General features: G+C 42.7%; 1 protein-coding gene across 1 annotated transcript in view; it reads left to right on the forward strand.

Moving 5' to 3' along the window:
• Positions 1-22,280, forward strand: part of LRP6 (LDL receptor related protein 6) — a 59,381-nt gene that overhangs the window by 5,442 nt on the left and 31,659 nt on the right. The window contains exons 2-6 of the mRNA XM_039354581.1: positions 4,933-5,326; positions 7,117-7,314; positions 15,593-15,789; positions 16,726-16,857; positions 21,472-21,868. Coding sequence (XP_039210515.1) covers positions 4,933-5,326; positions 7,117-7,314; positions 15,593-15,789; positions 16,726-16,857; positions 21,472-21,868 — 1,318 coding nt within the window. The remainder of the gene's footprint in view (positions 1-4,932; positions 5,327-7,116; positions 7,315-15,592; positions 15,790-16,725; positions 16,858-21,471; positions 21,869-22,280) is intronic.

A 22,280-nucleotide genomic window follows, 5' to 3' on the forward strand; every position in this document is an offset into this window, starting at 1 on the left:
TGCAATTTGCTGTCAGCAGTGTGTGTGATAAGTTGCACAAATGTTTGGCTGCTTCACTGGTCTGGAGTCAAAAGGAAGAAAGGGTGCCGTGATGCTCACACGTGCTCTGAAGCACCTTTTCCCTTTCAATCCAAAGTGCTGCACAGGGGTCATTTGTATGGCCTGGTTGCTGGTTGGTGTATTAATTCACAAGGAAAGGTCTAGCAGAGGGGCTACAATATAGTATTGTACTTCTATTAGACTGGAGAGACCTGGTTTCAGTTTTCCACTGGATAAATGTGAACCAGTCATTCAGTGTGCCAGCTGTATGGGGTAGGTTCAGCCTAGGAAAGGATTCCCGATTCAAGTTTTATGTCCGCTCGGTTCCATATCTGGAGGAAATTGTGGGCCACTAAAATACTGTTTAATCAAACAGCCTGATTTGGGACATACGTACTTGAAAGTAAGCACGTCGAATTTCAGCATGTCTTATTCAAAGCTTCATTCTTTAGTATTCCTTGTAAATTTTGGAAGACTTAACTCTGTTTGGGTGTGGTAGCAAAAACAGTTGGCTGAAAGACTAACAAATCCATTGTTGAGGCCTTCTGATGACATGGGCTTTCTTTGCAAAAAAGGCTGTCAGCCTTTCTGAGATCTCAAGAAAAGTCACTTGTTATCCTTTGCATAAATACTAGCGCTAAATGGGGTTATTTATATGGGAGCAGGCACATTTGCTGGGTAATACGTAAATCAGGGGTGTCAAATTGCCGGTTGCATCGTACAGAGGCCGCCCCCACCCCAGTTCCGGCAATGCAAAAAAAGTGGCGATAGGACACGTCATGTGAGGCGGTGAGTTTTGACACCTGTGACATACCTGAAGTAGAGCAATCTTTTCCAAACTTGGTTGCTTGAAGAAGTGTGGACTTCAACTTCTAGAATTCTCCAGCCAGCAATTTTTCATGGTGGTGGTGAAGTAAATCATGTGGTTGTTAAGGAAACGGCGATTGTTAAGTGAACCCATTCTTCCAAACCAACAAAGTCACAAATCATAGTCACGTGACTACGGGATGCTGCAAAAAAGGGTCACAAAGTCATGTGACCATGGGACACTGCAACTGGCCATAGATAGCTTGTTGTTTTAAAAAAATGGGTTATGATTGGGTGGGCTATGTAAATCCAGAAAATGGTGTTTGTTCATCCAATCATGGTTAACAAAATCATGGTTTAGTGTTGTGTTTTAATTCAATTGTCTTGCATTTTATGGAGAAATATTTTTTTTAACTAAACTGAGATGCTCAAGTATTTCTTCCTAATATCTCACAGCTAATATGACCAGAACCTTGATTTTTTTTATGTGTTTGTTAAAAGAAGTTATCTCCAAATGCTGTCTTTTCCACAAGTCAGGGGTTGTCCCTGCTTATGAAATTAAATGCAAATGCATAAAATTGAATTTCCTGAGACACCCCCTTATTTTCCTGATGGTATCGCCTTCCATTTTGTTGATCTCTTTATATTTGAAATTTAGATATAAACTGTTTGGGACAAGGGCCTGTTTTTTGTTTTGATCACTTTTGGGGTAGACTTCAGATTTGCAGACTTGACTGAATAAATACAAATAGAAGTGGGAAATAAGAGTAACCTGCAGCTAGAATAATACATAAATAAGTCCGATAAATAAGCTGTTTTCCTTTGGAGAGCGATAGAGACGGAACTTAAAATAGGGCAAACTATAGAAGATGTTTTGCTGAACATTTGGGGTAACCCTTGCGTAACCTGGAAGTCTTTCAATGCTGCAATCTTGCTTATATTCCATAGATTGCTGAGAGATCTTTTCAAGCTATTCTTCTGTGTATATATTGTTGAAATTAAAAGAAAGGATTGATGTTGAGGATCTGCCCTTTGCAGTACTGATCTGCTGCAAAGTTCTCGGGAAGACTGAATCCGACTCATCCATAACTTGACTGCTAGGGGGAAGAAGCGTGGTTCTTCGGAATATTTTGCTGGTGGCTTTTTAGACTACCAAGAAACGTCTCCTAGAAATCTACCAGAGAAAACTAGAGAGTTAACCGAATGGCACGTTCTCAAGCGGTTCTGTTTTAGTTAGAAAGATGGGATGAAACAGCCTCCAGCCTCCCAGGGGAGCAACAGAAACAGACCCGCAAAGTGGGGGTGTGGGGTCTCTAACAATGCTTTGAGCTCTAAGTACAGACGAGCGTTGTAAGCAGCATCCTAAATAACGGGAAGCCAGCGTCCGATAATCGTCTCAGCTGTCCTCACCACTCTCTGTATGGACCTTCTGTCTGAGGCTCTGCTACCACCAAACCAAACAGTGATGCAGTTCGTTAAAACGCTCTCCATCGTGCCTCTGTAAAAAGTGGCCAGGACAGAAAGAAAAAGATGTGCTCTCCTCATCATCCGACGCAGAAAGTGAGATGGATCTTAGAAGTATCTGTGGGGAAACCTTGCCAAATCGAGTTTACGTTGTTTACGTGGGAAAGAGACACATTTTTTTCCTTAGGATGTGCAGTCTTGATCTGGTTAGTCTTATTTGTTTTTGGTCTTCGACAAACAAAAATGTTTAGTTAGAACCGTCTACAAGATGCTAATATTCAGTGCCAGGCATGCAATAAGGACATTTTCCCCCGAGGGTAGAAAACTTGAAAGCTGCTGAGAAGTGGAATGAATTAGCAAAAATATTAGCAAACAGGACGCAGTAAAGCAAGAATAAAAGAATGAGAGAATAAGTCATTAAAAGGGTGGAGATCGAATAAAATGGAAAATGAAGCAGAGGGAAAACTGCGGTAATGATGGTTTTGTACATAGAACAAATGAATTGAAACATTTTGGGAACTTCTAAAACCTCCCCGAAATGCTCTGCTCCCTATTGCAGTGTTTCCCAAACTTGACAATTTTAAGGCATGAGGACTTCAACTCCCAGAATTCCACAGCCAGCGTTGCTGGCTGTGGAATTCTGGGAGTTGAAGTCCTCATGCCTTAAAATTGTCAAGTTTGGGAAACACTGCCCTATTGGTTTGATCTGTATTTGGTAGTACGGTATCAGTATTGACATACACTGCATGAACTAGAACGTTCTTCAGGTATGGAGTTCTTAGTGGTCTCTGAGTTTGCTTGCTTGCTTGCTTGCAGACGTTTCATTACCCAACTTGGTAACAGCATCACTGAGAGTGAGTGTGGATTTTGCTGCCCGTTTTCATATAGTCGCTTGCCCTGCCATACCTTGATGGAGGTATAGTTACCTTTGATGAGAGTATTATTATCTGCCTGATTGTTCAGCATTGATCCTTGCTTATCTGGGTGTTAGTCGCTGGAGGAGACACTTCTAGTCTTTTTGTTCCCTTCCAAGGTTTTTTATTTTTATTTGCTACCACTCTTTTGACTCGCAGTCATATAGTTTATCTCTAAATATCTATATTGTTGGCTGATTTGCCTGAATGCCGAGCTTCCAGGAGTTCCTTAGCTGTTTTTCTTTCTTCTTAATGGATTTAGCTTGGTCTGAGATGCTGACAGTGTTCCAGTTGAAACAATGGCTGAGTCTGTCCTTGTGTTGTGCAATTAAGGCATTTTTCTTTGGGTCTCCTGACTTCCAGTTGGTGTTCATGGATATGGTCTGCTAATCTTCTGCTTGTCTATTTTACGTAGACCTGGATATCTATGAGACAGCCTATTCTCAGTGGCTCCTGACCACCCACCTAGACCAGGAAGAGCAAGATTGCTCAGGATTCTCTCTCACAAAATATATAATCTACAAGATTCTGGGAGTTGAGCTTTCTTGATTGTTAGAACCGCATTCCCAAAGCTTCAAACCCAGCTGTTTTCACAGGCGTTTGAGATTATCTTGGAGACAGTCCTCTTGTGTAAGAATATATGTATGTATGAGGTTATGATTCCTCAGCATAGGAATAGTTTATTGTTGTTGGTAATTTTAATCCTTTTGTGTAGTGGTAAGTTGCTTGGAGTTGATGGATTTGAATGGCATGTGCCAGTGGCTCAAGGAAATACTCCTATCCAGGTTATGAAGCCGTGCAAAAAATGATTGTCATTTGGGCCACAGATAAGAGATACAGGAAGCAGATGTGAGTTAGAGTCGTGGATGATGTATTTGAGGAACTACCTATTGTTGGCTATAATTAAAGAAGAGTTGACATGCTGGGAAGAATAGATGTGGGATTCAGATTACTGTACGCTAACCCACAACAGAATCTGCTTGCTTTTGGCCTAGCGTGATGCACAGAAGGAATCAGTGAATAAACCAAAGTGTAAAACCATAATTGGCTGATGGTTAAGATTAATCCATTGAATTCTGGTTAATTGGCTGATGGTTAAGATTAATCCATTGAATTCTGAACAAGTCTTGGTTCATACATGACATTACGGCATTAACCAACACTTGTACACTAAAATTTCTGAACGTGCACACTACTCTAGGCCACAAGTAAATAAACCACTTGCTGAAAATAGCCCATTTCTTAATATGTTCTGTGAACGCACATTTAGTTATTCTGAACAATAATAAGTAGAAGTATAAGGTCCATACACATTCCATGGAATTGTTCTTTTTTTGAGAGATGTTTCCCTCTAAATTTGTCTCATCCTGTTTTAAGATCATTTTTAAAGATGGTTATATCTCCTACTAGAAAACTCTGTGTACATCTTGACTGAGACATACTGTGTTACAACTGGAGCCAGAACACCGTTAAATGAATTACACCTTGACACTTTGGTCTCCTTGGTGTCAAGTGAACTAAATCATATTTGGGGGGTTATTTGCAGACTTGTTGTAGTGCAAGAGTGAAACATTTTAAGTTACAGTATTTTTAGATGAATGTTCACCTGGAAAGATTAAGTAATTAAACTTACTGATGATAGAGGTATTTTGAATGACTGGAAGCTTTGCACTGCGTTTGGCTATGACCTGTTTCCCTTTCTCCAAAGCATCTCCACTGTTGCTTTATGCAAATCGGCGTGATCTACGACTGGTGGACGCTGCGGACGTAACCGAGAACGCTACAATTGTGGTGGGCGGCTTGGAAGATGCGGCTGCACTGGACTTTGTCTTCATCCGCGGCCTGATATACTGGAGCGACGTCAGTGAAGAAGCCATTAAACGCACAGAATTCAACCAGTCCGGGAGTGTGCAAAACATTGTCATTTCTGGGCTCTTGTCACCTGATGGGCTAGCTTGTGATTGGCTGGGTGAAAAACTGTACTGGACGGATTCTGAAACGAACCGGATCGAAGTTTCCAACTTGGATGGATCTTTGCGAAAAGTTTTATTTTGGCAAGAACTGGATCAACCCAGAGCAATCGCATTAGATCCCCCAAGAGGGTAAGTCTCTTTCTTTATGAGGTCAGAGCAACTTTTCCTAGCTCAGTAGAGACTCCTGAGCAAAGAGGGCATGTCCACACACTGATGCTCTGCTGGGTCATTGTTTCAAAACTTTAATTAAGCCGTAACGCAGGCTGCCTTCCCGAGAAATCCCACTTGTACTGCATGAGGGTCGTAGGCTTGGCTGGGAAGTTGAAGGAATGTACTGGAAGCAGGTGGTGTCAGTCCTTTTTCATTTGGGATTCAGACAAGTCTGACTTGAGGGGGACTTCATTTTCATGACGTACGCTTAAGAAAAGTTCTTAATTTTCCAGCATCCGAGAATGAAAAGTTAAATTTTTAAGCTCAATGGCATTAACGTTTTCATGCATAGATTCACAAATCACAATAACTGCAGCACGGTAAGCAACAATTAGACAAACTAAAGGATGAGGGGGACATGCACATGAAGAGGCAGAGCTTCCATCGCAATTGCCATCTTGATTTTTTATTTATTTATTTATTTTTATTTTTATTTTTAGTATGCTCTGTAGACAATCCTGGAAGGATCTAAGTCATTGTAAAAATAATAACAGGAAAGATGACAGGAATAGGAGGTGTGAAACCCTCTTGTTTGGAGGAAGATGGAATGTTTTGAGCAACTCTGGAATTTCCATTTTTGTTTGAGACGGTATCTGTCTCTGTCTTTTAGGAATGCTAGGTAAGAATAAAAGGGCCAAGTTTGAAGACCCCTGAGCTAGATGATTTAAAGTTTTCCTTGAAAACAGTCATTTAAGTGTTGCCAACAGCTCATTAGTAACACATTCTCAGCTTTCCTCAATTTTTTTCTCCCTACGTCTTCACCTTGTCACTTTGACATAGCATGAAATGTCAAGCTAATTAAATTCAACTATATTTTACGGATTTTTTAAACTAAATTGTGTGAGTTTGATAATATAATATAATAATATATATGATAATATAGTCTGCTAACTACACATGTCAGAATTATTACCTAAACCTCTTGCTTGAGAGCAGATTCCCTAGGCGTACGTTACTCAGAGAGTAAACATAAAAAACAATGAAAAAGAATGAAATTTCGTTGAATTTCATTTCAGTTTTGCAGGAATTGATGGGGGCAGTGCATTGTTGTAAGCCAGCTTTGCTTCTGAATTAATGAGCTGATCATTGTCGGAAATTTAACAATATGTGCAAACTCAGTTATTTCTGGGGAGGGGGGGGGAATGCCTAACTGGCACGTTAAATTGCCACCTCTCAAGAAATCCATTGACAGGAAAATGTTAAGAGTATCCGTTCTCCATTCCAGTGTTGCATAAAATGAGAAAGAGTTGATTTTTAAGTGATAACTCATGGGAAAAAAAGACATTCTAAATGGAATTCGGGTTGCCTCGCTTGAAAAAAACATGTTTTGAAGCTAGAGAAAGAAAACAAAAGTGTTATTTATGATATGTTCTTCAAGCATGGTCAAAATGAACAAATAAAAATTAAGCAAAGGTTAAAATTACCCCAAAGTGTTGAAATCAATATAGCTCCGATGTATTTAGAGACAATAAAAATAACTCTTTGCAGCTATAAAAACATAACCCTATAAACCAGGGGTTCTCAACCTTGGCAACTTTAAGACTTGTGGACTTCAACTCCCAGAATTCCTCAGCCAGCAAAGCTGGCTGAGGAATTCTGGGAGTTGAAGTCCACAAGTCTTAAAGTTCCAAGGTTGAGAACCCCTGCTATAAACTCTTTGCTGGAGTGGAGTTAACCTGTTTTTCCCGTTTTGCTTTTTGAAATCTCAGGTTCCTGTACTGGACAGACTGGGGAGAAATGCCCAAGATAGAACGGGCCGGGATGGACGGTTCAAGTCGTTCCGTTATCATCAGCGCAGATATTTATTGGCCAAATGGATTAACCTTGGATTACGAAGAGCAGAAGCTGTATTGGGCAGATGCTAAACTGAACTTCATTCACAGATCAAATCTGGATGGGACACAGAGGTATGAATTAAGATGGTGATTTTAAAGGAAATCTGTGTTTTTTATCTTGGACAAATGAAAAAGACAATCCTCAGACTTATAGCTGTAATTGAGCCGTGAATTACAGTCTTAAACTGGGATGGGCAACTATAACTTCTTTACTACCTATGGACTTCAACTTCCAGAATTCCTGAGCCAGCATGGCTGGCTCAAGAATTCTGGGAATTGAAGTCCACAGGTAGTAAAGAGGCCATAGTTGCCCACTCCTGGTCTTAAGTCGTGGTCGTTAAGTGGGTCACCATCTGGCTGGACCAATTTAATGATCTCTTGCGGTGGTTATTAATTGAATCCATTATACCCAGTAAATTGGCAAAAAAAAACAAAACTCAAAAATCATGTTCACACAGCTACAGGACACTGCAAAAGACTGTAAATGCAAGCTTGTTGCCAAGCACCCCAAATGTGATCTTAGGTTGTGGCCATTGGAACTCCAGAATGGGGTTGTAAAGTACTTTTGGGATGCTCCATCGTAAGTTTGAATAGTTGCTAAGCAACAGGTTGTTAAGATAGACTGTAATACAAGCCAATCATTGCCCATGATTTCTCTGCTTTTTTTTATTTCATTAAAATTTCAGATGCCTTGATTTAGAATTATATTTCATTTTTATTTATGGAAGAAAGATAAGGACAACTAATTTTCTAAGAATTTCCAAAGGAAATTTCTTAATTTAGTTGATTCAAGTAAAATCAAATGAGAATGAGATTATTCTCTCAAGAATCCTCACTATTAGAATTATTGGCAAGATATACATTATTATCTTTTTGGGAAGGTGGTTTTATCTTGCAAAATATTTGTGTGCATAGATAAATGTGAAGAGAGAGATGTCATTTTATATCCACTGATTGGTTTGAATTTTAGTATTAGGATATTCCTGCTTTTGAGAATAGCTTTTAACAACAAAAGCTGGCATTTGAAAAAAAAAATTAATGAAACACTTTAATATTACTTTTATATTTTTTGTTTATTTTGCATGCTGCATGGAATTCTTTCAACTGGGGGTAAATTGTGATAGTGAATATTAAGTATGGGAAAATTATGCAACTATTCAAAACTATTAAAAATGTTTATGAAATCGTTTGTTTAAAGTGCACTGAAATATAGAAACATTTACAACTATGGCATATTTTTGAACAGGATAATTTTCAGTCGTTAGTAGTCTGAATCTATAGCTGAAGGGAAAAAGAAGTATTTGGCTTAAAAGATGGCCCCTATCAATATTGTCCCTTCCCTGGCAGAGCTGTGACATATAGCTGAGTAAGGGCTACCCATAACAGAGTCTTCTAATTGGATGTGACCACATGGAGAACACACATGCATGTGTACACCATTACAGAGTGCAGACTGGGGAAGCTTTTTCTCATAATTGGGATATCCCTGCCTTTGGCCTATCTGTGGTTTTGTTCAGTTGGTTTGTGTAGCTGATTCTTTTTTTCTTTTAAAGTCAATTGCAGTCATCCAAATATAGTTACTGGATTCACTGTGGTTATATATGTTCGTTGATTTTTTTAAAATGAGCTCAGAAAAACCACTGGATCAATGTAGCCTGGATTTTCAGAATAACAATTTAAAAAAAAAAAATTCTTTGAGGCACTCTGGACAATAGCCCAGGGTGTTTTAATAACAATATTCTAATGGCTTGAGTGTCTAGGGTTACCTCACCATGAACTCATAAAGCAAAATGGACATCGCCAACAAACTCGGAGTGCTTGGGTATGGTTAGGAGGGCACTGACTTTTCTAGGCTGCCCTATTTATGTTTCCTGGTAAAATACATGGGAAAATCCCATTGGAAGAAAATTCCACTTAGGGTTAGGGTTAGGTCACCATGAACTCATAGAGCAAAATGGACATTGCCAACAAACTCGGAGTGCTTGGGTATGGTTAGGAGGGCACTGACCTTTCTAGGCTGCCCTATCTATGTTTCCTGGTAAAATACATGGGAAAATCCCATTGGAGGAAAATTCCACTTAGGGTTAGGGTTAGGTCACCATGAAGTCATAGAGCAAAATGGACATCGTCAACAAATTTGGGTGCTTGGGTATGGTTAGGAGGGCACTGACCTTTCTAGGCTGCCTATCTATGTTTCCTGGTAAAATACATGGGAAAATCCCATTGGAGGAAAATTCCACTTAGGGTTAGGGTTAGGTCACCATGAAGTCATAGAGCAAAATGGACATCGTCAACAAATTTGGGGTGCTTGGGTATGGTTAGGAGGGCACTGACCTTTCTAGGCTGTCCTATCTATGTTTCCTGGTAAAATACATGGGAAAATCCCATTGGAGGAAAATTCCACTTAGGGTTAGGGTTAGGTCACCATGAAGTCATAGAGCAAAATGGACATCGTCAATAAATTTGGGGTGCTTGGGTATGGTTAGGAGGGCACTGACCTTTCTAGGCTGCCCTATCTATGTTTCCTGGTAAAATACATGGAAAAATCTCATTGGAGGAAAATTCCACTTAGGGTTAGGGTTAGGTCACCATGAAGTCGCAGAGCAAAATGGATATCGCCAACAAATTCGGAGTGCTTGGGTATGGTTAGGAGGGCACTGACATTTCTAGGCTGCCCTATCTATGTTTCCTGGTAAAATACATGGGGAAATCCCATTGGAGGAAAATTCCACTTAGGGTTAGGGTTAGGTCACATGAGTCATAGAGCAAAATGGACATCGTCAACAAAGCTTGGGTATGGTTAGGAGGGCACTGACCTTTCTAGGCTGTCCTATCTAGTTTCCTGGTAAAATACATGGGAAAATCCCATTGGAGGAAAATTCCACTTAGGGTTAGGGTTACCATGAACTCATAGAGCAAAATGGACATCGCCAACAAATTCGGAGTGCTTGGGTATGGTTAGGAGGGCACTGACCTTTTTAGCTGCCCTATCTATGTTTCCTGGTAAAATACATGGGGAAATCCCATTGGAGGAAAATTCCACTTAGGGTTAGGGTTAGGTCACCATGAAGTCATAGAGCAAAATGGACATCGTCAACAAATTTGGGGTGCTTGGGTATGGTTAGGAGGGCACTGACCTTTCTAGGCTGCCCTATCTATGTTTCCTGGTAAAATACATGGAAAAATCTCATTGGAGGAAAATTCCACTTAGGGTTAGGGTTAGGTCACCATGAAGTCATAGAGCAAAATGGACATCGTCAACAAATTTGGGGTGCTTGGGTATGGTTAGGAGGGCACTGACTTTTCTAGGCTGCCCTATCTATGTTTCCTGGTAAAATACATGGGAAAATCCCATTGGAGGAAAATTCCACCTAGGGTTAGGGTTAGGTCACCATCTAACCAATCTAATCCTTATAATATGATTCTGCTTGTGTGCAATTCCAGCTTCCTATTGCTTGCATTTTAAGTTAGTTGCACTTTCCCAAAATTGCTTTTTAGTCTGGTTGCCTCATTTACAGCATGTTAATTTGGATTTAATTGAATCATGCCTCTGTGACCAAGTTGGTGGGACTAGTTGGACCGGATTAGGAACAGAAAGAATTGTTGCATTAGCTCAGGGGTAGGCATCCTTGGCTCTTTTATGACTCGTAGACCTCAACTCCCAGAATTCCTGAGCCAGCCTGGCTCAGCTTGGAAACCTCTCCCTTTCCCCTCTGCGTGGCTGGCTCAGGAATTCTGGGAGTTGAAGTCCACCAGTCTACCCCTACCCCTGAGCTAGCTTAATCTGAGCCACCACCTGAGCATCCAGGTGCAAAGTGGAATCCAAAAGTTACCCCAGCCTGTGAACCTTATAATTTAAAAATGTTAATCTTAATTTTTATATGTTAATGTAAATTTTATACATTTTACGTGTTGATTGTATTCTACAGCACCCAGAGTCCCTGATTTTTCCAAGGTGCTACCGCCACTACATCCCAAAGAGGTTGAAATCTGTTTCCAAAGACCACGGTCTTTCTGATTGGGATCAATTCTGCCTTATCTGAACTGAGTCTCAGTTTTTGTTGGGAAAGGCGTCAAGTGCAGAATTAGCCTTGAGTCCTTGCACAGCCACAAGAAATCCAGAATGTTGTTTTTGAGTTCCCTCTGGCTAACAATCCTACAGTCCTCAGAGGGATCAATTTGTTCCCAGGCTGAGGCTGGCAGTCTGGTGACATTCCTATATAACAGGCAGAATATAATAAAGCAGCACGCTTGAATTCTATGCGCGTGGGTCTGGTTGCTTGTGCCTGAGAATTTGTGAACCCTAATCTAACCCATTGCTGACCAAGCATCAGCCAAAGAAAGAGAAATGTCATCTGTATATTGATGGCCTATTGGTGAACTGTCCCACAGACCTTTATGGGCATGTTAACTAACACGAGGTACTAGGTCTTGGGATGTAGAAAAGGACCCCTCCATCAGATCCCTGAGATCACTAGTGTACAAGAACTAAACCTGAGATCCTCCTTTGTCATCCTCTGAAAGCGATCTTTGAGGAAGGATCAGCACCGTTAGAAAACCGTTTCCAACACTGATTAAAGTATTCGTAGTTTTCTAAGTCATAGGCCACCAGCTAGTTCGCTGCAAGGTTTTTCCTAGAGCAATTACATGCAGTTCAAGTGTAACACGGATGAATTGCCATTGTTTCCTTTCAGAATGGTTTCTTTTTTGGGGGGGAGTTCCCAGTCTAGCTAGCAATCCTACAGTCCTCGGAGGGATCCTTTCTAGGTCAACCAGACCACGAGAAGTCAACAGCCTGGGGGGACTAAAACTATTTCAATTAGCTGTAATAAGAGAATTTGGCGAGTCGGATTATGATGGGCCCCCCCCCTTCGTTCAATTAGGAACACATTTCCTGAGCCTCTTGGGAACGTCTTCTCGATTCTCTGGACTTTAAAAAATGTTCCAGCTGTAACAATCCCTGCCTCTTTCTGGCAATGTCTCTTCAGATCTGGATCCAAGTTCTGACCTCGACTTAATCACAGTTAATTTAGTGACCATTCAAAGTTACATTGAAAAAAGTGACTAATGACTTTCGCACTGCATCACCCCCTGGGTCACATGACCAAGCTTCAGATGCTTGGCAACTGGCTCATATTCATGACGGTCACAGTGTCCCCGCTCTTCCTCCTGTCCGAGGTTTTCATTGTTGTGGCCATTTCTGTTGAGGATTGGCAGCGGGGGTGGGGTGGGGGGTGTTTGGTTTTTATTCACACACACACCCCTGGTCTGCTGGGTGGTTGCAGCAGGTTTTGGTCACTTCACATGACCCTGGGACACTGTGACCGTCATAAATAGGAATCCGTTGCCAAGCATCTGAATGTAAATCACAAGGCCCTGGAGATGCTGCAACATTCCAGCTGATCGGTGCTTCTTCTGGGCTCAGCGGAAGCATCAGGATCAGCGCTGAGCTCCAGCTGGAACCTGGTGCTGATCCTGGCACTTCCACTGAGCCCTGACAGCCCCGAAGAAGTGCTGATCCTGGGGCTTCCGCTGAGCCCTGACAGCCCTGCAGCTCCAGCCGTCTCTGGCTCAGGCTGGTGCAGTGCTGCCACCGGTTCAGCTCATTCCCCTCCCCCGCTACCACTTTTCTTGGATGGTCACGTACCACCTGCCAGGTGCCACTGTACTACAGGTGGTACCTGTACCACTGGTGGAAAAGCCCTGCTGTAAAGCACTGTGGAGCAGAAGTTGTCTTAAGTGCTATTGCTATTCCGTCCAAAGCCAAAGATGGAACATCCCGGGTTCTAGATGGCCGTAACATCTAGACAGCCTCTAGGATTGAATCGGAGACAGTTCTTCCCCATAGATAACTCGTACACTATCCAGACCCTGAGATGGAAGCTACTTATTTATTTACTGCAATGGTGCCATAATTCAGCAGTACTGATGTGCAGCAATTTAATGTCCCAGAAGGGAAGAGAAATACCAGAACACGGACTGAAAGAGAAGTGTATGAACTTAGGACCCTGGGTTTGTTTTGCCAAGGTTTTCTTTTTTTCCCCTCAGATTGAACAAGGGCATTTTTCAAATAGCTGTTTGACAACACTGAATTCCAGAAGGACTGAAAGGCAGGGCTTGTGTTTGCCTGCTAAAGAAAAATCAATTAATTCTCATTTTACCTTGCAGGAACAGCCCTAATGAATTGTTAACCTATTCTTGGTGGAAATTAAATTCACTTTATAGTCTCTGGGGAAACATTCTTCCCGATGTGATGAGTGTTTTTGCATTCTCTGTACTGTACCTTGGAGAACAGAATAAAATTTTAGGAGTGGCTCCCCATTCAGTGCTGTACTCTTGCACTCATGTAGTTCTGATTAGAACAAATTAGTGTTTGAGAAGAGAAAAATTAAAGCAACTTCTATTTGGAGATACAACAATAGTGGAGATTTATAGGCTTTAAAATAACGTGTGATTTTCAAAAGTCCAATAGAATGGAATGCTAAACACAATTTAAATAACCAGCAAGTTTTAAAAGTATTCTATCTTCCTAACTCTAATAGAACATTTAAGATTAATAACTGGTTATATCAGCTATGTTTAGCATCAGTTCATGTTTTTCTGTTAGTATTAAAACACAGCTGGCTTATAAATAGAAGAATGTAGCACAGTGTTTCTCAACCTTGACCATTTTAAGGCATGTGGACTTCAACTCCCAGAATTCCACAGCCAGCATTGCTGGCTGTGGAATTCTGGGAGTTGAAGTCCACATGCCTTAAAATGGTCGAGGTTGAGAAACACTGATGTAGGAGGTTCTTAGCATTAAAATGTGTCTAAAATAACAGTAATTTTCAGGCACATTGTTGCAGAGACTTAAATTCAGAACGCAGCAAGTTTTATTTGCAAATAAGCATTCATAAAACTGTGCTGTTCCTAACCTGGAAGAGAGAAAGAGTTTGACTGGGTGAAAACTTGAATATTTTATTGAAATCTGTTAAATGATCACCGTCAGAATCCCATTTCTAAATGTTGATAATTATTTTCCCTTTTAAAACAAAACATCCCACACTGCGTGATTTCTTTCCAGTACTTTAGCGTGACCATTCTAATGGCCACCATCTTTTCTGTATACACAGGTAGTCCTCGGCTTACAATGATTTGTTTAGCAACCTTCCAAGGTTTACAGTGACATTGAAAACAGGGACAGAGGACTGGGTCTCACACTTTCTCCAAAGCACCTGAAGGCAGGACAAGAAGCAACGGGTGGAAACCAATCAAGGAGAGAAGCAACCTAGAACTAAGGAGAAACTTCCTGACAGTGAGAACAATTAACCAGTGGAACAACCTGCCTCCAGAAGCAGTAAATGCTCCAACACTGGAAGTTTTTAAGAAGAGACTGGACAGCCATTTGTCCGAAATGGTGTAGGGTTTCCTGCCCGAGCAGGGGGTTGGACTAGATGACCTCCAAGGTCCCTTCCAACTTTACTACTACTATTATTATTATTATTACTTGTGAATATTGCAGCATCCCCATGGTCATGTGACCAAAATTCATGCACTTGGCAAGTGTCGTGTAGTTGTGACACTTGCGTTGTCTTGAGTTCATGTGATTGCAATTTGCAATCACAAACAAAATGAAGGGGGGGGGAAACTGGGTACGCTTAATGAAAACCTAATTCACTTAACAACTGCAGTTATATTCTATTCATTCTATTCTGCTTTGCTCTGCTCTGCTTATGGCAGAAAAGATAATAAAAGTGGGTGCAACTCAGTTAGCAACTGCCTTGTTTAGCAATCCCCACTGTAGTTGTTAGTCGAGAACTACTTTTAACGCAAACAAGACTGCTGAATGGAGCTTGTTTTTGAGCAGTCTAGAAGTCTGTTTTTTGAACTCGTTCTTGGGAGTCCTCCCGTGGCACAGGCAGGCAGGGTGCTCGTGGGAATTAATTTACACGGTGGTGGGAAAAAGTTCATCCTACTTAGGTTCTGTGGTCTCGTGGCATTGCAAGCCTGCAGATGCCCTCTCTGGTCCCGTTAAAAGAGTGACTGTGTCTACTTGTGCACCAATCCGTTTCTCCTTTGCTTCTGTGCAAATTACATTAAACAGAGTTTTAAGGCTTAAATGTGAAACGTTCCATCAGACTCGGGAATTCTTAAGAGTTCATTCTGGGGCTAATGGTCTGCTTGAAAATTAATGGAAAGGAATGAATGCATTCCAACCTCTCAGCTATTTCAAGAGAGTAAAGTCACGGATTGCAAATTTCGCAGTTCCGTCCGATTTCAAGAAGGTCAGAAAAGGATCTAAAATGCTGGCCTGGTCTAGATCCAGGGAGATGGTTTGTGGTGCAATACACCTTTTACTTATTTCTAGGCAAGCAGTGATCAAAGGGTCCCTGCCGCATCCGTTTGCTCTGACGTTATTTGGTGACACGCTGTATTGGACGGATTGGACCACTCGCTCCATCCTGGCCTGCAACAAATACACTGGACAGAACCTGCGTGAAATACACGCCAACATCTTTTCTCCCATGGATATCCACGTCTTCAGCCAACAGCGGCAGCCCAGTGGTGAGTCCCTCGTGCCGTTCCCAGAATGGGCCAGGTGGAAATTCTCATTTGTTTTGCAGGTTTTTCAGACTGTCACCCGTACAGTTTTTCTGCAGTGTAGGTAGCCGGCCATTGTGCTTATTTTTGGGAGGCAATATTAGGCAATCTTTTTGTGGTTGAAGAAGCTGAGTAGTAAACGAAAGAAGTTAGACTTAAAAAGAAAAAGATCAAACTTCACTTACATTAAGCGTACTTCACTCCATTGTATATGGCAGGTAGAAAAATCAAATACCTTGGTCTTTAATATATTGATTTTGAAATTGGCCATTTTGATCTTGTAAGTTAAGAAAAAAATGCCCAAATTGCCCTGCTATAAATCAAGTCATTTTGCCACCAAATATTACTAGAGTTTGTCAGAGCCACAGATGGGGCTGTGGATGCCTTTCCCTCCGTTGTTTGATAAAGACAGGTGTGGAGGAGAATTAAAATTCAGAAGTGCTTCATATATCTCCCTAGTCTCTGTTGTACAAGAGCTTGTTTAAAACACTTTTTATCCTTCCTGTAAAACCTTGTGAAGGAATACAGGAAGATGACTTCAGTCAGGGGTCTCCAAGCGTGGCAACTTTAGGAGTTATGGACTTCAACTCCCAGAATGGCTGGGGACTTCTGGGAGTTGAAATCCACAAGTCCTCAAGGTTGAAGATCCCTGGACTATACTGTTCTACACTGTTTTAATAGGGCTGTCGAATATGTTTTCCTTTACATAGGCATGCATAGCTCCACTGTTCATAAATATCCACCCCTGCATTCAGATACTACATGGGAAGTGGTCTGCCTTGAGTTGCTTTGGGGCGTGTTGGACACGCATGTTCAATCTATCTTTCACACCTCCCCCCTCTTGATATGGCAGGCTTGCTGCTAACGGGGAGACTGTTCTGTGCTTTCTGTTTTTGACAGCTCCAAACCCCTGCAGGAACAATAACGGCGGCTGTTCCCATCTGTGTCTGATGTCCCCCATCAAGCCCTTTTATCGGTGTGCCTGTCCCACAGGGGTGAAACTCCTTGAGAATAAAAAAACTTGCAAAGAGGGTAAGTTTCAGTTGGGCATAAGCGCTAAGCGGGGGGGGGGGTGTCAGACATGTTAAGGTGATGGTGGTGACCGTCTGAAAGCTCCATCCCTTTTTATATGCATCACAATTCACCTGCCACCAAGTATTCAAGCTGGAAGGTTTAGTATTTATTTAATGTATATATCTCCTGCCTTTATTGTTCTTTTATAAAAAAAGAAAAAAACAACAACCTCAAGATAGCAAACATATCTAAGGCATCTTTCCCTATTTTTCCCACAACAAGTTTATGGCTTGGGCTGAGAGAGAGTGACTAGCCCAAGGTCACCTAGTGGGCTCTCATGACTAAAGCGGGACTAGAACTCACAGCCTCCTGATTTTTAGCCTGATGCCTTAAACTGGGGGTCCTCAACCTTGGCCACGTTAAGACTTGTGGACTTCAACTCCCAGAATTCCTCAGCCAGCTTTGCTGGCTGAGGAATTCTGGGAGTTGAAGTCCACAAGTCTTAACGTGGCCAAGGTTGAGGACCCCTGCCTTGAACAGTAAACCAGATTGGCTCCTATTAGGTGTGTGAATGCCCATGGGAATTTTCCCTGATTGGGAATGACCATAGGTGATGAGCTAGCCAAAATTAGTAAAAAAAAAAAAAAAATGAAAATAAAACCCTCTCTTATCTAAGTTTGATTAAGCAGAATCTGGAAAAAGCGTTTTCTCTGCCTGCGGAATCCAACTTTGAGGAACAAAACTCTAGTTCATCCAACTTTTCCCAATCAAGTTAATAAACCTCATTTTTAAATGGTTTAAAAAAAAGAGAGAGAGGAAATTGGAGAAAGTAAGCCCAGCTGTGTGCAGGGCTGAATTTTTAACTTTTTCCTCTGGGAAAAAAAATTACATGTCTGCTCTCCATCAGCCCCATCGTTGCTGTGATTGTACCAAAACCTTTTTTTTTTCCTAAAAAAAAAAAATAAAATGAGGGAGAAGACGAATTAGTGATAAACTGTACTTGGGACAAATATTATTTTTCTGCAAGGGACCGAATATTCCCCCTTTTTTAAAACAGTAATTCAAACCACCCAGCCTCTCTTTTTTTCCTGCAACATCTTGGAGCGCAGTATTCAGAAGAAGTTTGAAAGCCAGAAAATACTCTGTGGAATTTATAACATTTATACTACTTGGCCCCGATGGAGGAGGTGAAATCTGGCTGACCTCGCTAGAGTAGTTTCCATGGCGACTAATTTTTCGGGGAGGCAGGGAGCTTGAGCAGAGAGGAACCTTTTTTGTAAGTCTCTTACTTTTTAATTCACTCCTGGAAGGCCCAGTTGCCCTTTGCTTCCTGTCTCCATCAATCCCCAAAATCTGTAGGGAAAACCTTTTAGGAAACGGCATAAAATTAAATCTGTGGTAAGTGGTTTTTTTTTTTTAGGGCCGATAGGACTGTCAGGCCACTTAAATTCTGTGGCTGCCTACTTTCAAAACAACCTTTAAGCAGGAGTAGGACCAGGAACTCCATTTGCTGCTATTTGGTGCAAAAGTAACCCTCCTGAGCAAAGAGGGCTGAGTGAGAAACGAAAAAATAAAACAAAAAACAGGCTGCTGGTAAGATGATCTTCTAGTGACTCCCAGAGTGGTCTTAGAGCAGTGTTTCTCAACCTTGACCATTTTAAGGCATGTGGACTTCAATTCCCAGAATTCCACAGCCAGCAATGCTGGCTGTGGAATTCTGGGAGTTGAAGTCCACATGCCTTAAAATGGTCAAGGTTGAGAAACACTGTCTTAGAGATATTTGTGGTGTGTAAAGCGCTCTCTGGTGCTGCTCATGCCATTCCTGTGTGGCTGTGGCTTTTTTTTCTTCTCCGTATGATACAATCTTGATTGAAGAAGGAGTCAATTTGGCTTTGGGAAGAACAGCCAGAATGTTACGCACGTCTTTGGCATCATCTGTATATGATTTCCTCCTTTGTTAGAGTAAAGAGGAGCCTAGGCAGTCTCGGACTTACGACCACAATTGAGCCCTGAATTTCTGTTGCTAAGCAAGGCGGTGGTCAAGGGAGCGTTGCCCCGTTTTATGGCTTTTCTTGCCAACGTTGTTAAGCAAATACAACGCAGTCGTGAAACAGGTGACCCGGTTGTTAAGTGAATCTGGCTTCCCCGTTGGTTTTGCTTGTCGGAAGGTCGCGGAAAGGGCATCACCTGACCCCGGGTGCTGCGACCGTCCTAAATACGAATCCTTTGCCAAGTGTCCTATTCTTAATCACGTGACCCGGGGGATGCTGCAGATAGGCAAATGGGAAAAACGGCCGTACGTTACTTTTTTCAGTGCCGTTGTAACTTTGAGTGGTCACTGAATGGATGGTTGTAAGTCCGAGGACTACCTGTAGTCCCAGAGACCCTCAGAAACGTGTGTAGGGCTGCCTCCTCCGTTCAACAGATTGGTCCACTCTCTCTGGCAGTGAAATTCTGAATTTCTGAAGCCCTCGCACCACGATGACCGAGAGCTTATCCAAAGTGCTTTCATCTTCATTTTGTCCTGCATTTCCAAGTAGTGATGAAATTGTCTTGTTCACACAACAAGTAGTGAGTAGTGGCTGAATCCTCCTGCTCTTCAGAAGAGGGTCAAGAGCAAGAGACACATGGATTCTGGGTGATTGCAAGGGGGGGTGGGGGGTGGGGGGAGAATCCCAATAGTGAGAAGCAGAAAAGGTCCATGGAAGGAAGGGGGTGTAAACTTCTAGGCATCTCTTTGGAGAAGCTGGGCTTACTTTCCCGGTCTCGCTCAGAAGCTGTGCAGTCCCAGAAAACCATACATTACAGGACTGCAACAAGGACCCCGTAATCAGTCACCCCTTCAACTCTGAGTTTGATTCTGTTTATTTTCTCCCACCGCTTCTAAAATGAAAGGCTTCCCTCTGCAGCCCTCGTGGGCTGATGGGGACAGATGAGAGGCTGTCTTGGGAGCAGATGAAAGGGAACAATCCACCACCAGGGAAGGGAAGGGAGAGAGAGAAAAAAGCCTGGTTTGCAAGCCCCAAACCCCAGGCTGTGTCTATTTTGCGCTAGGGCAGGGGTAGGCAACCTTGGCTCCTTCATGACTTGTGGACTTCAACTCCCAGAATTCCTGAGCCAGCCACGCTGAGGGGAAAGGGAGAGATTTCCAAGCTGAGCCATGTTGGCTCAGGAGTTCTGGGAGTTGAAGTCCACGAGTCATAAAAGAGCCAAGGTTGCCTACCCTTGCGCTAGGGCAGTGTTTCCTAAACTTGACAATTTTAAGGCATGTGGACTTCAACTCCCAGAATTCCACAGCCAGCATTGCTGGCTGTGGAATTCTGGGAGTTGAAGTCCTCATGCCTTAAAATTGTCAAGTTTGGGAAACACTGCGCTAGGGGTTCTGTTTTGTTCTTGCGTTTTATGGCAGTGAAGATGAAGTCAGCTTTTAATTCCTGAAAAAAGGAATTGCAGAGGCTTCCTTTTTCTCACATGGCTGATAGGCTGCTGCCTCAGTTAGGGATGGCCGGCATTTTCAGTTGAAAGCTGATGTGATTGGAAGGGGGGGGGAGGGTGCACATCTGTGAATTCCCCCATGTTGCTGTTCACACAGATTTATTGCCAGGCCTTGATCAGGATCACTGCAGAGAGGAGCACAAACTCGGGGTTGATGTATCTGGGAGGAAGCAGAGGGAAAGCTCTCTCCCCCCCCCCCCCCCCCAGCGACTGCGCTTGCAAGTTGCTGATGTTCCACAACAGACCGTCAATTGTTCTGAGCAGGACTGCAGGATGGGAGAGGAGGGGGAAAGGCTGGCTGCTTCCTTCCTCCTGGGAGTGTGGCTTCAGACTGCTGGCAGCCCAGGGCCTTAGCAGTGAGACTCCCGTCCGACGGGCCAGTGGGTCAGTTTGGGAAATGGCTCAGCTGGAGCACCTGCCAGGCGTCTCTTCCGTGGATAAGCTGACCAAGGTGATCAGCCCCTCAGTGGAGAGCGGAAGGCTGTTCTTAGGCTGTTCATTCATGGCAAGGGGAGGCCAGGGTCTTCCAATGGCCGGAAGGAGGAAGGACTGAGAAGCCAATCTAGGTCGGCCACCTGGACCCAGGGGGTCAGTTTTCTGAGCTTTTGGACTTGTGCTGAAGCCCATCATCCTCGGGGAACTCCTCTCCACTGGGATGTGTGCGTTGGCTACTCTGTGCGTAGTACGGTATTTATGTGGCTAGGTGTGGCTTCCTGTTGATTGATTGGTGTGTTGATGGCTGACTATTGGCTCTTGTTTCCTTGTGCTGCCACACCCTCGGCTCCTAAGTACCTGATAGGCTGGTGATAAGTCAGCACTCTGTTGACTGACAAGGAGCCCAGTTTCCCGGGCTTCAATCCTTTCCCTGGCTGTTTTTGTCCCGCTTGGCCAACAATTCAATTTGCCTTAGTTTGTCTCCTGCCAGACCCAGCTTGCAAAGATTAATGGCTTCGTTCCTTCCTTTCCCAACGTTTCCCCACTGCCGGCAGCCCTCGTTGACTGATGGTAGATCAGTCATGGGTTAGACGTGATGTCAGAGAGGTCTAAATGCCATGAAATTCCTGTATGTTTTCAGCAAAGAGATAGGTGACCACAGAAGAGGTTTTCATTTTAATTGGGTGGGCTTCCTTTGTGCAGGAGCCGTGGAGTTGCTCCTGCTGGCCCGAAGGACGGACCTGAGGCGGATCTCCTTGGACACGCCGGATTTCACGGATATTGTGCTGGAGTTGGAAGACATTCGGCACGCCATTGCTATTGACTATGACCCTGTGGAAGGGTATATTTATTGGACAGATGATGAAGTGAGAGCCATCAGGCGTTCGTTCCTGGATGGGTCAGCTAGCCAGTTTGTCGTACAGGCACAAATTGCACACCCTGATGGCATCGCTGTGGATTGGGTGGCCCGAAACCTTTACTGGACAGATACGGGGACAGACCGCATCGAAGTCACAAGACTTAATGGGACTATGAGGAAGATCTTGATCTCAGAATTCCTGGAAGAGCCGAGAGCTATAGTTTTGGATCCCATGATTGGGTAAGGGGCATCTTTTTCATTATAAAGGTTTTTAAAAAATTAAGAGTTACCATATACTTGAAGTCAAATCTATGGTTCATTTCAAGATGCTTTCCCTGATTCAGAAATACGAATCTCCCTTTACATAAATAATTCCTGGTGATTGTTCTCCATTTTAGAGTACTTAAATGAGGATTATTGGGCACCAATAGGAGCTTCTTAACTTGTTTCAGAATAGCCCATAGTTCCAAAGAGCCTGTTCATCTGCTCTCTTCCTCCAAGATGAGATTTGATTTACAACGTGAAAGTCTAATGAGAAATTTGGATGCCAAACTGAAAATTAGCTTGGAGCATAAGGCTCCGTGTAAAAGCAGCTGAAATTTCTACAAGGATTTCCTAGGCTGTTGACCAGGCTGCACTCGATTGGTTGATT

This window comes from Crotalus tigris, unplaced genomic scaffold (genome assembly GCF_016545835.1).
Source record: "Crotalus tigris isolate CLP2741 ecotype Arizona unplaced genomic scaffold, ASM1654583v1 scf7180000018563.1161478300:1536566, whole genome shotgun sequence".
In the NCBI taxonomy this organism is placed as follows: domain Eukaryota; kingdom Metazoa; phylum Chordata; class Lepidosauria; order Squamata; family Viperidae; genus Crotalus; species Crotalus tigris.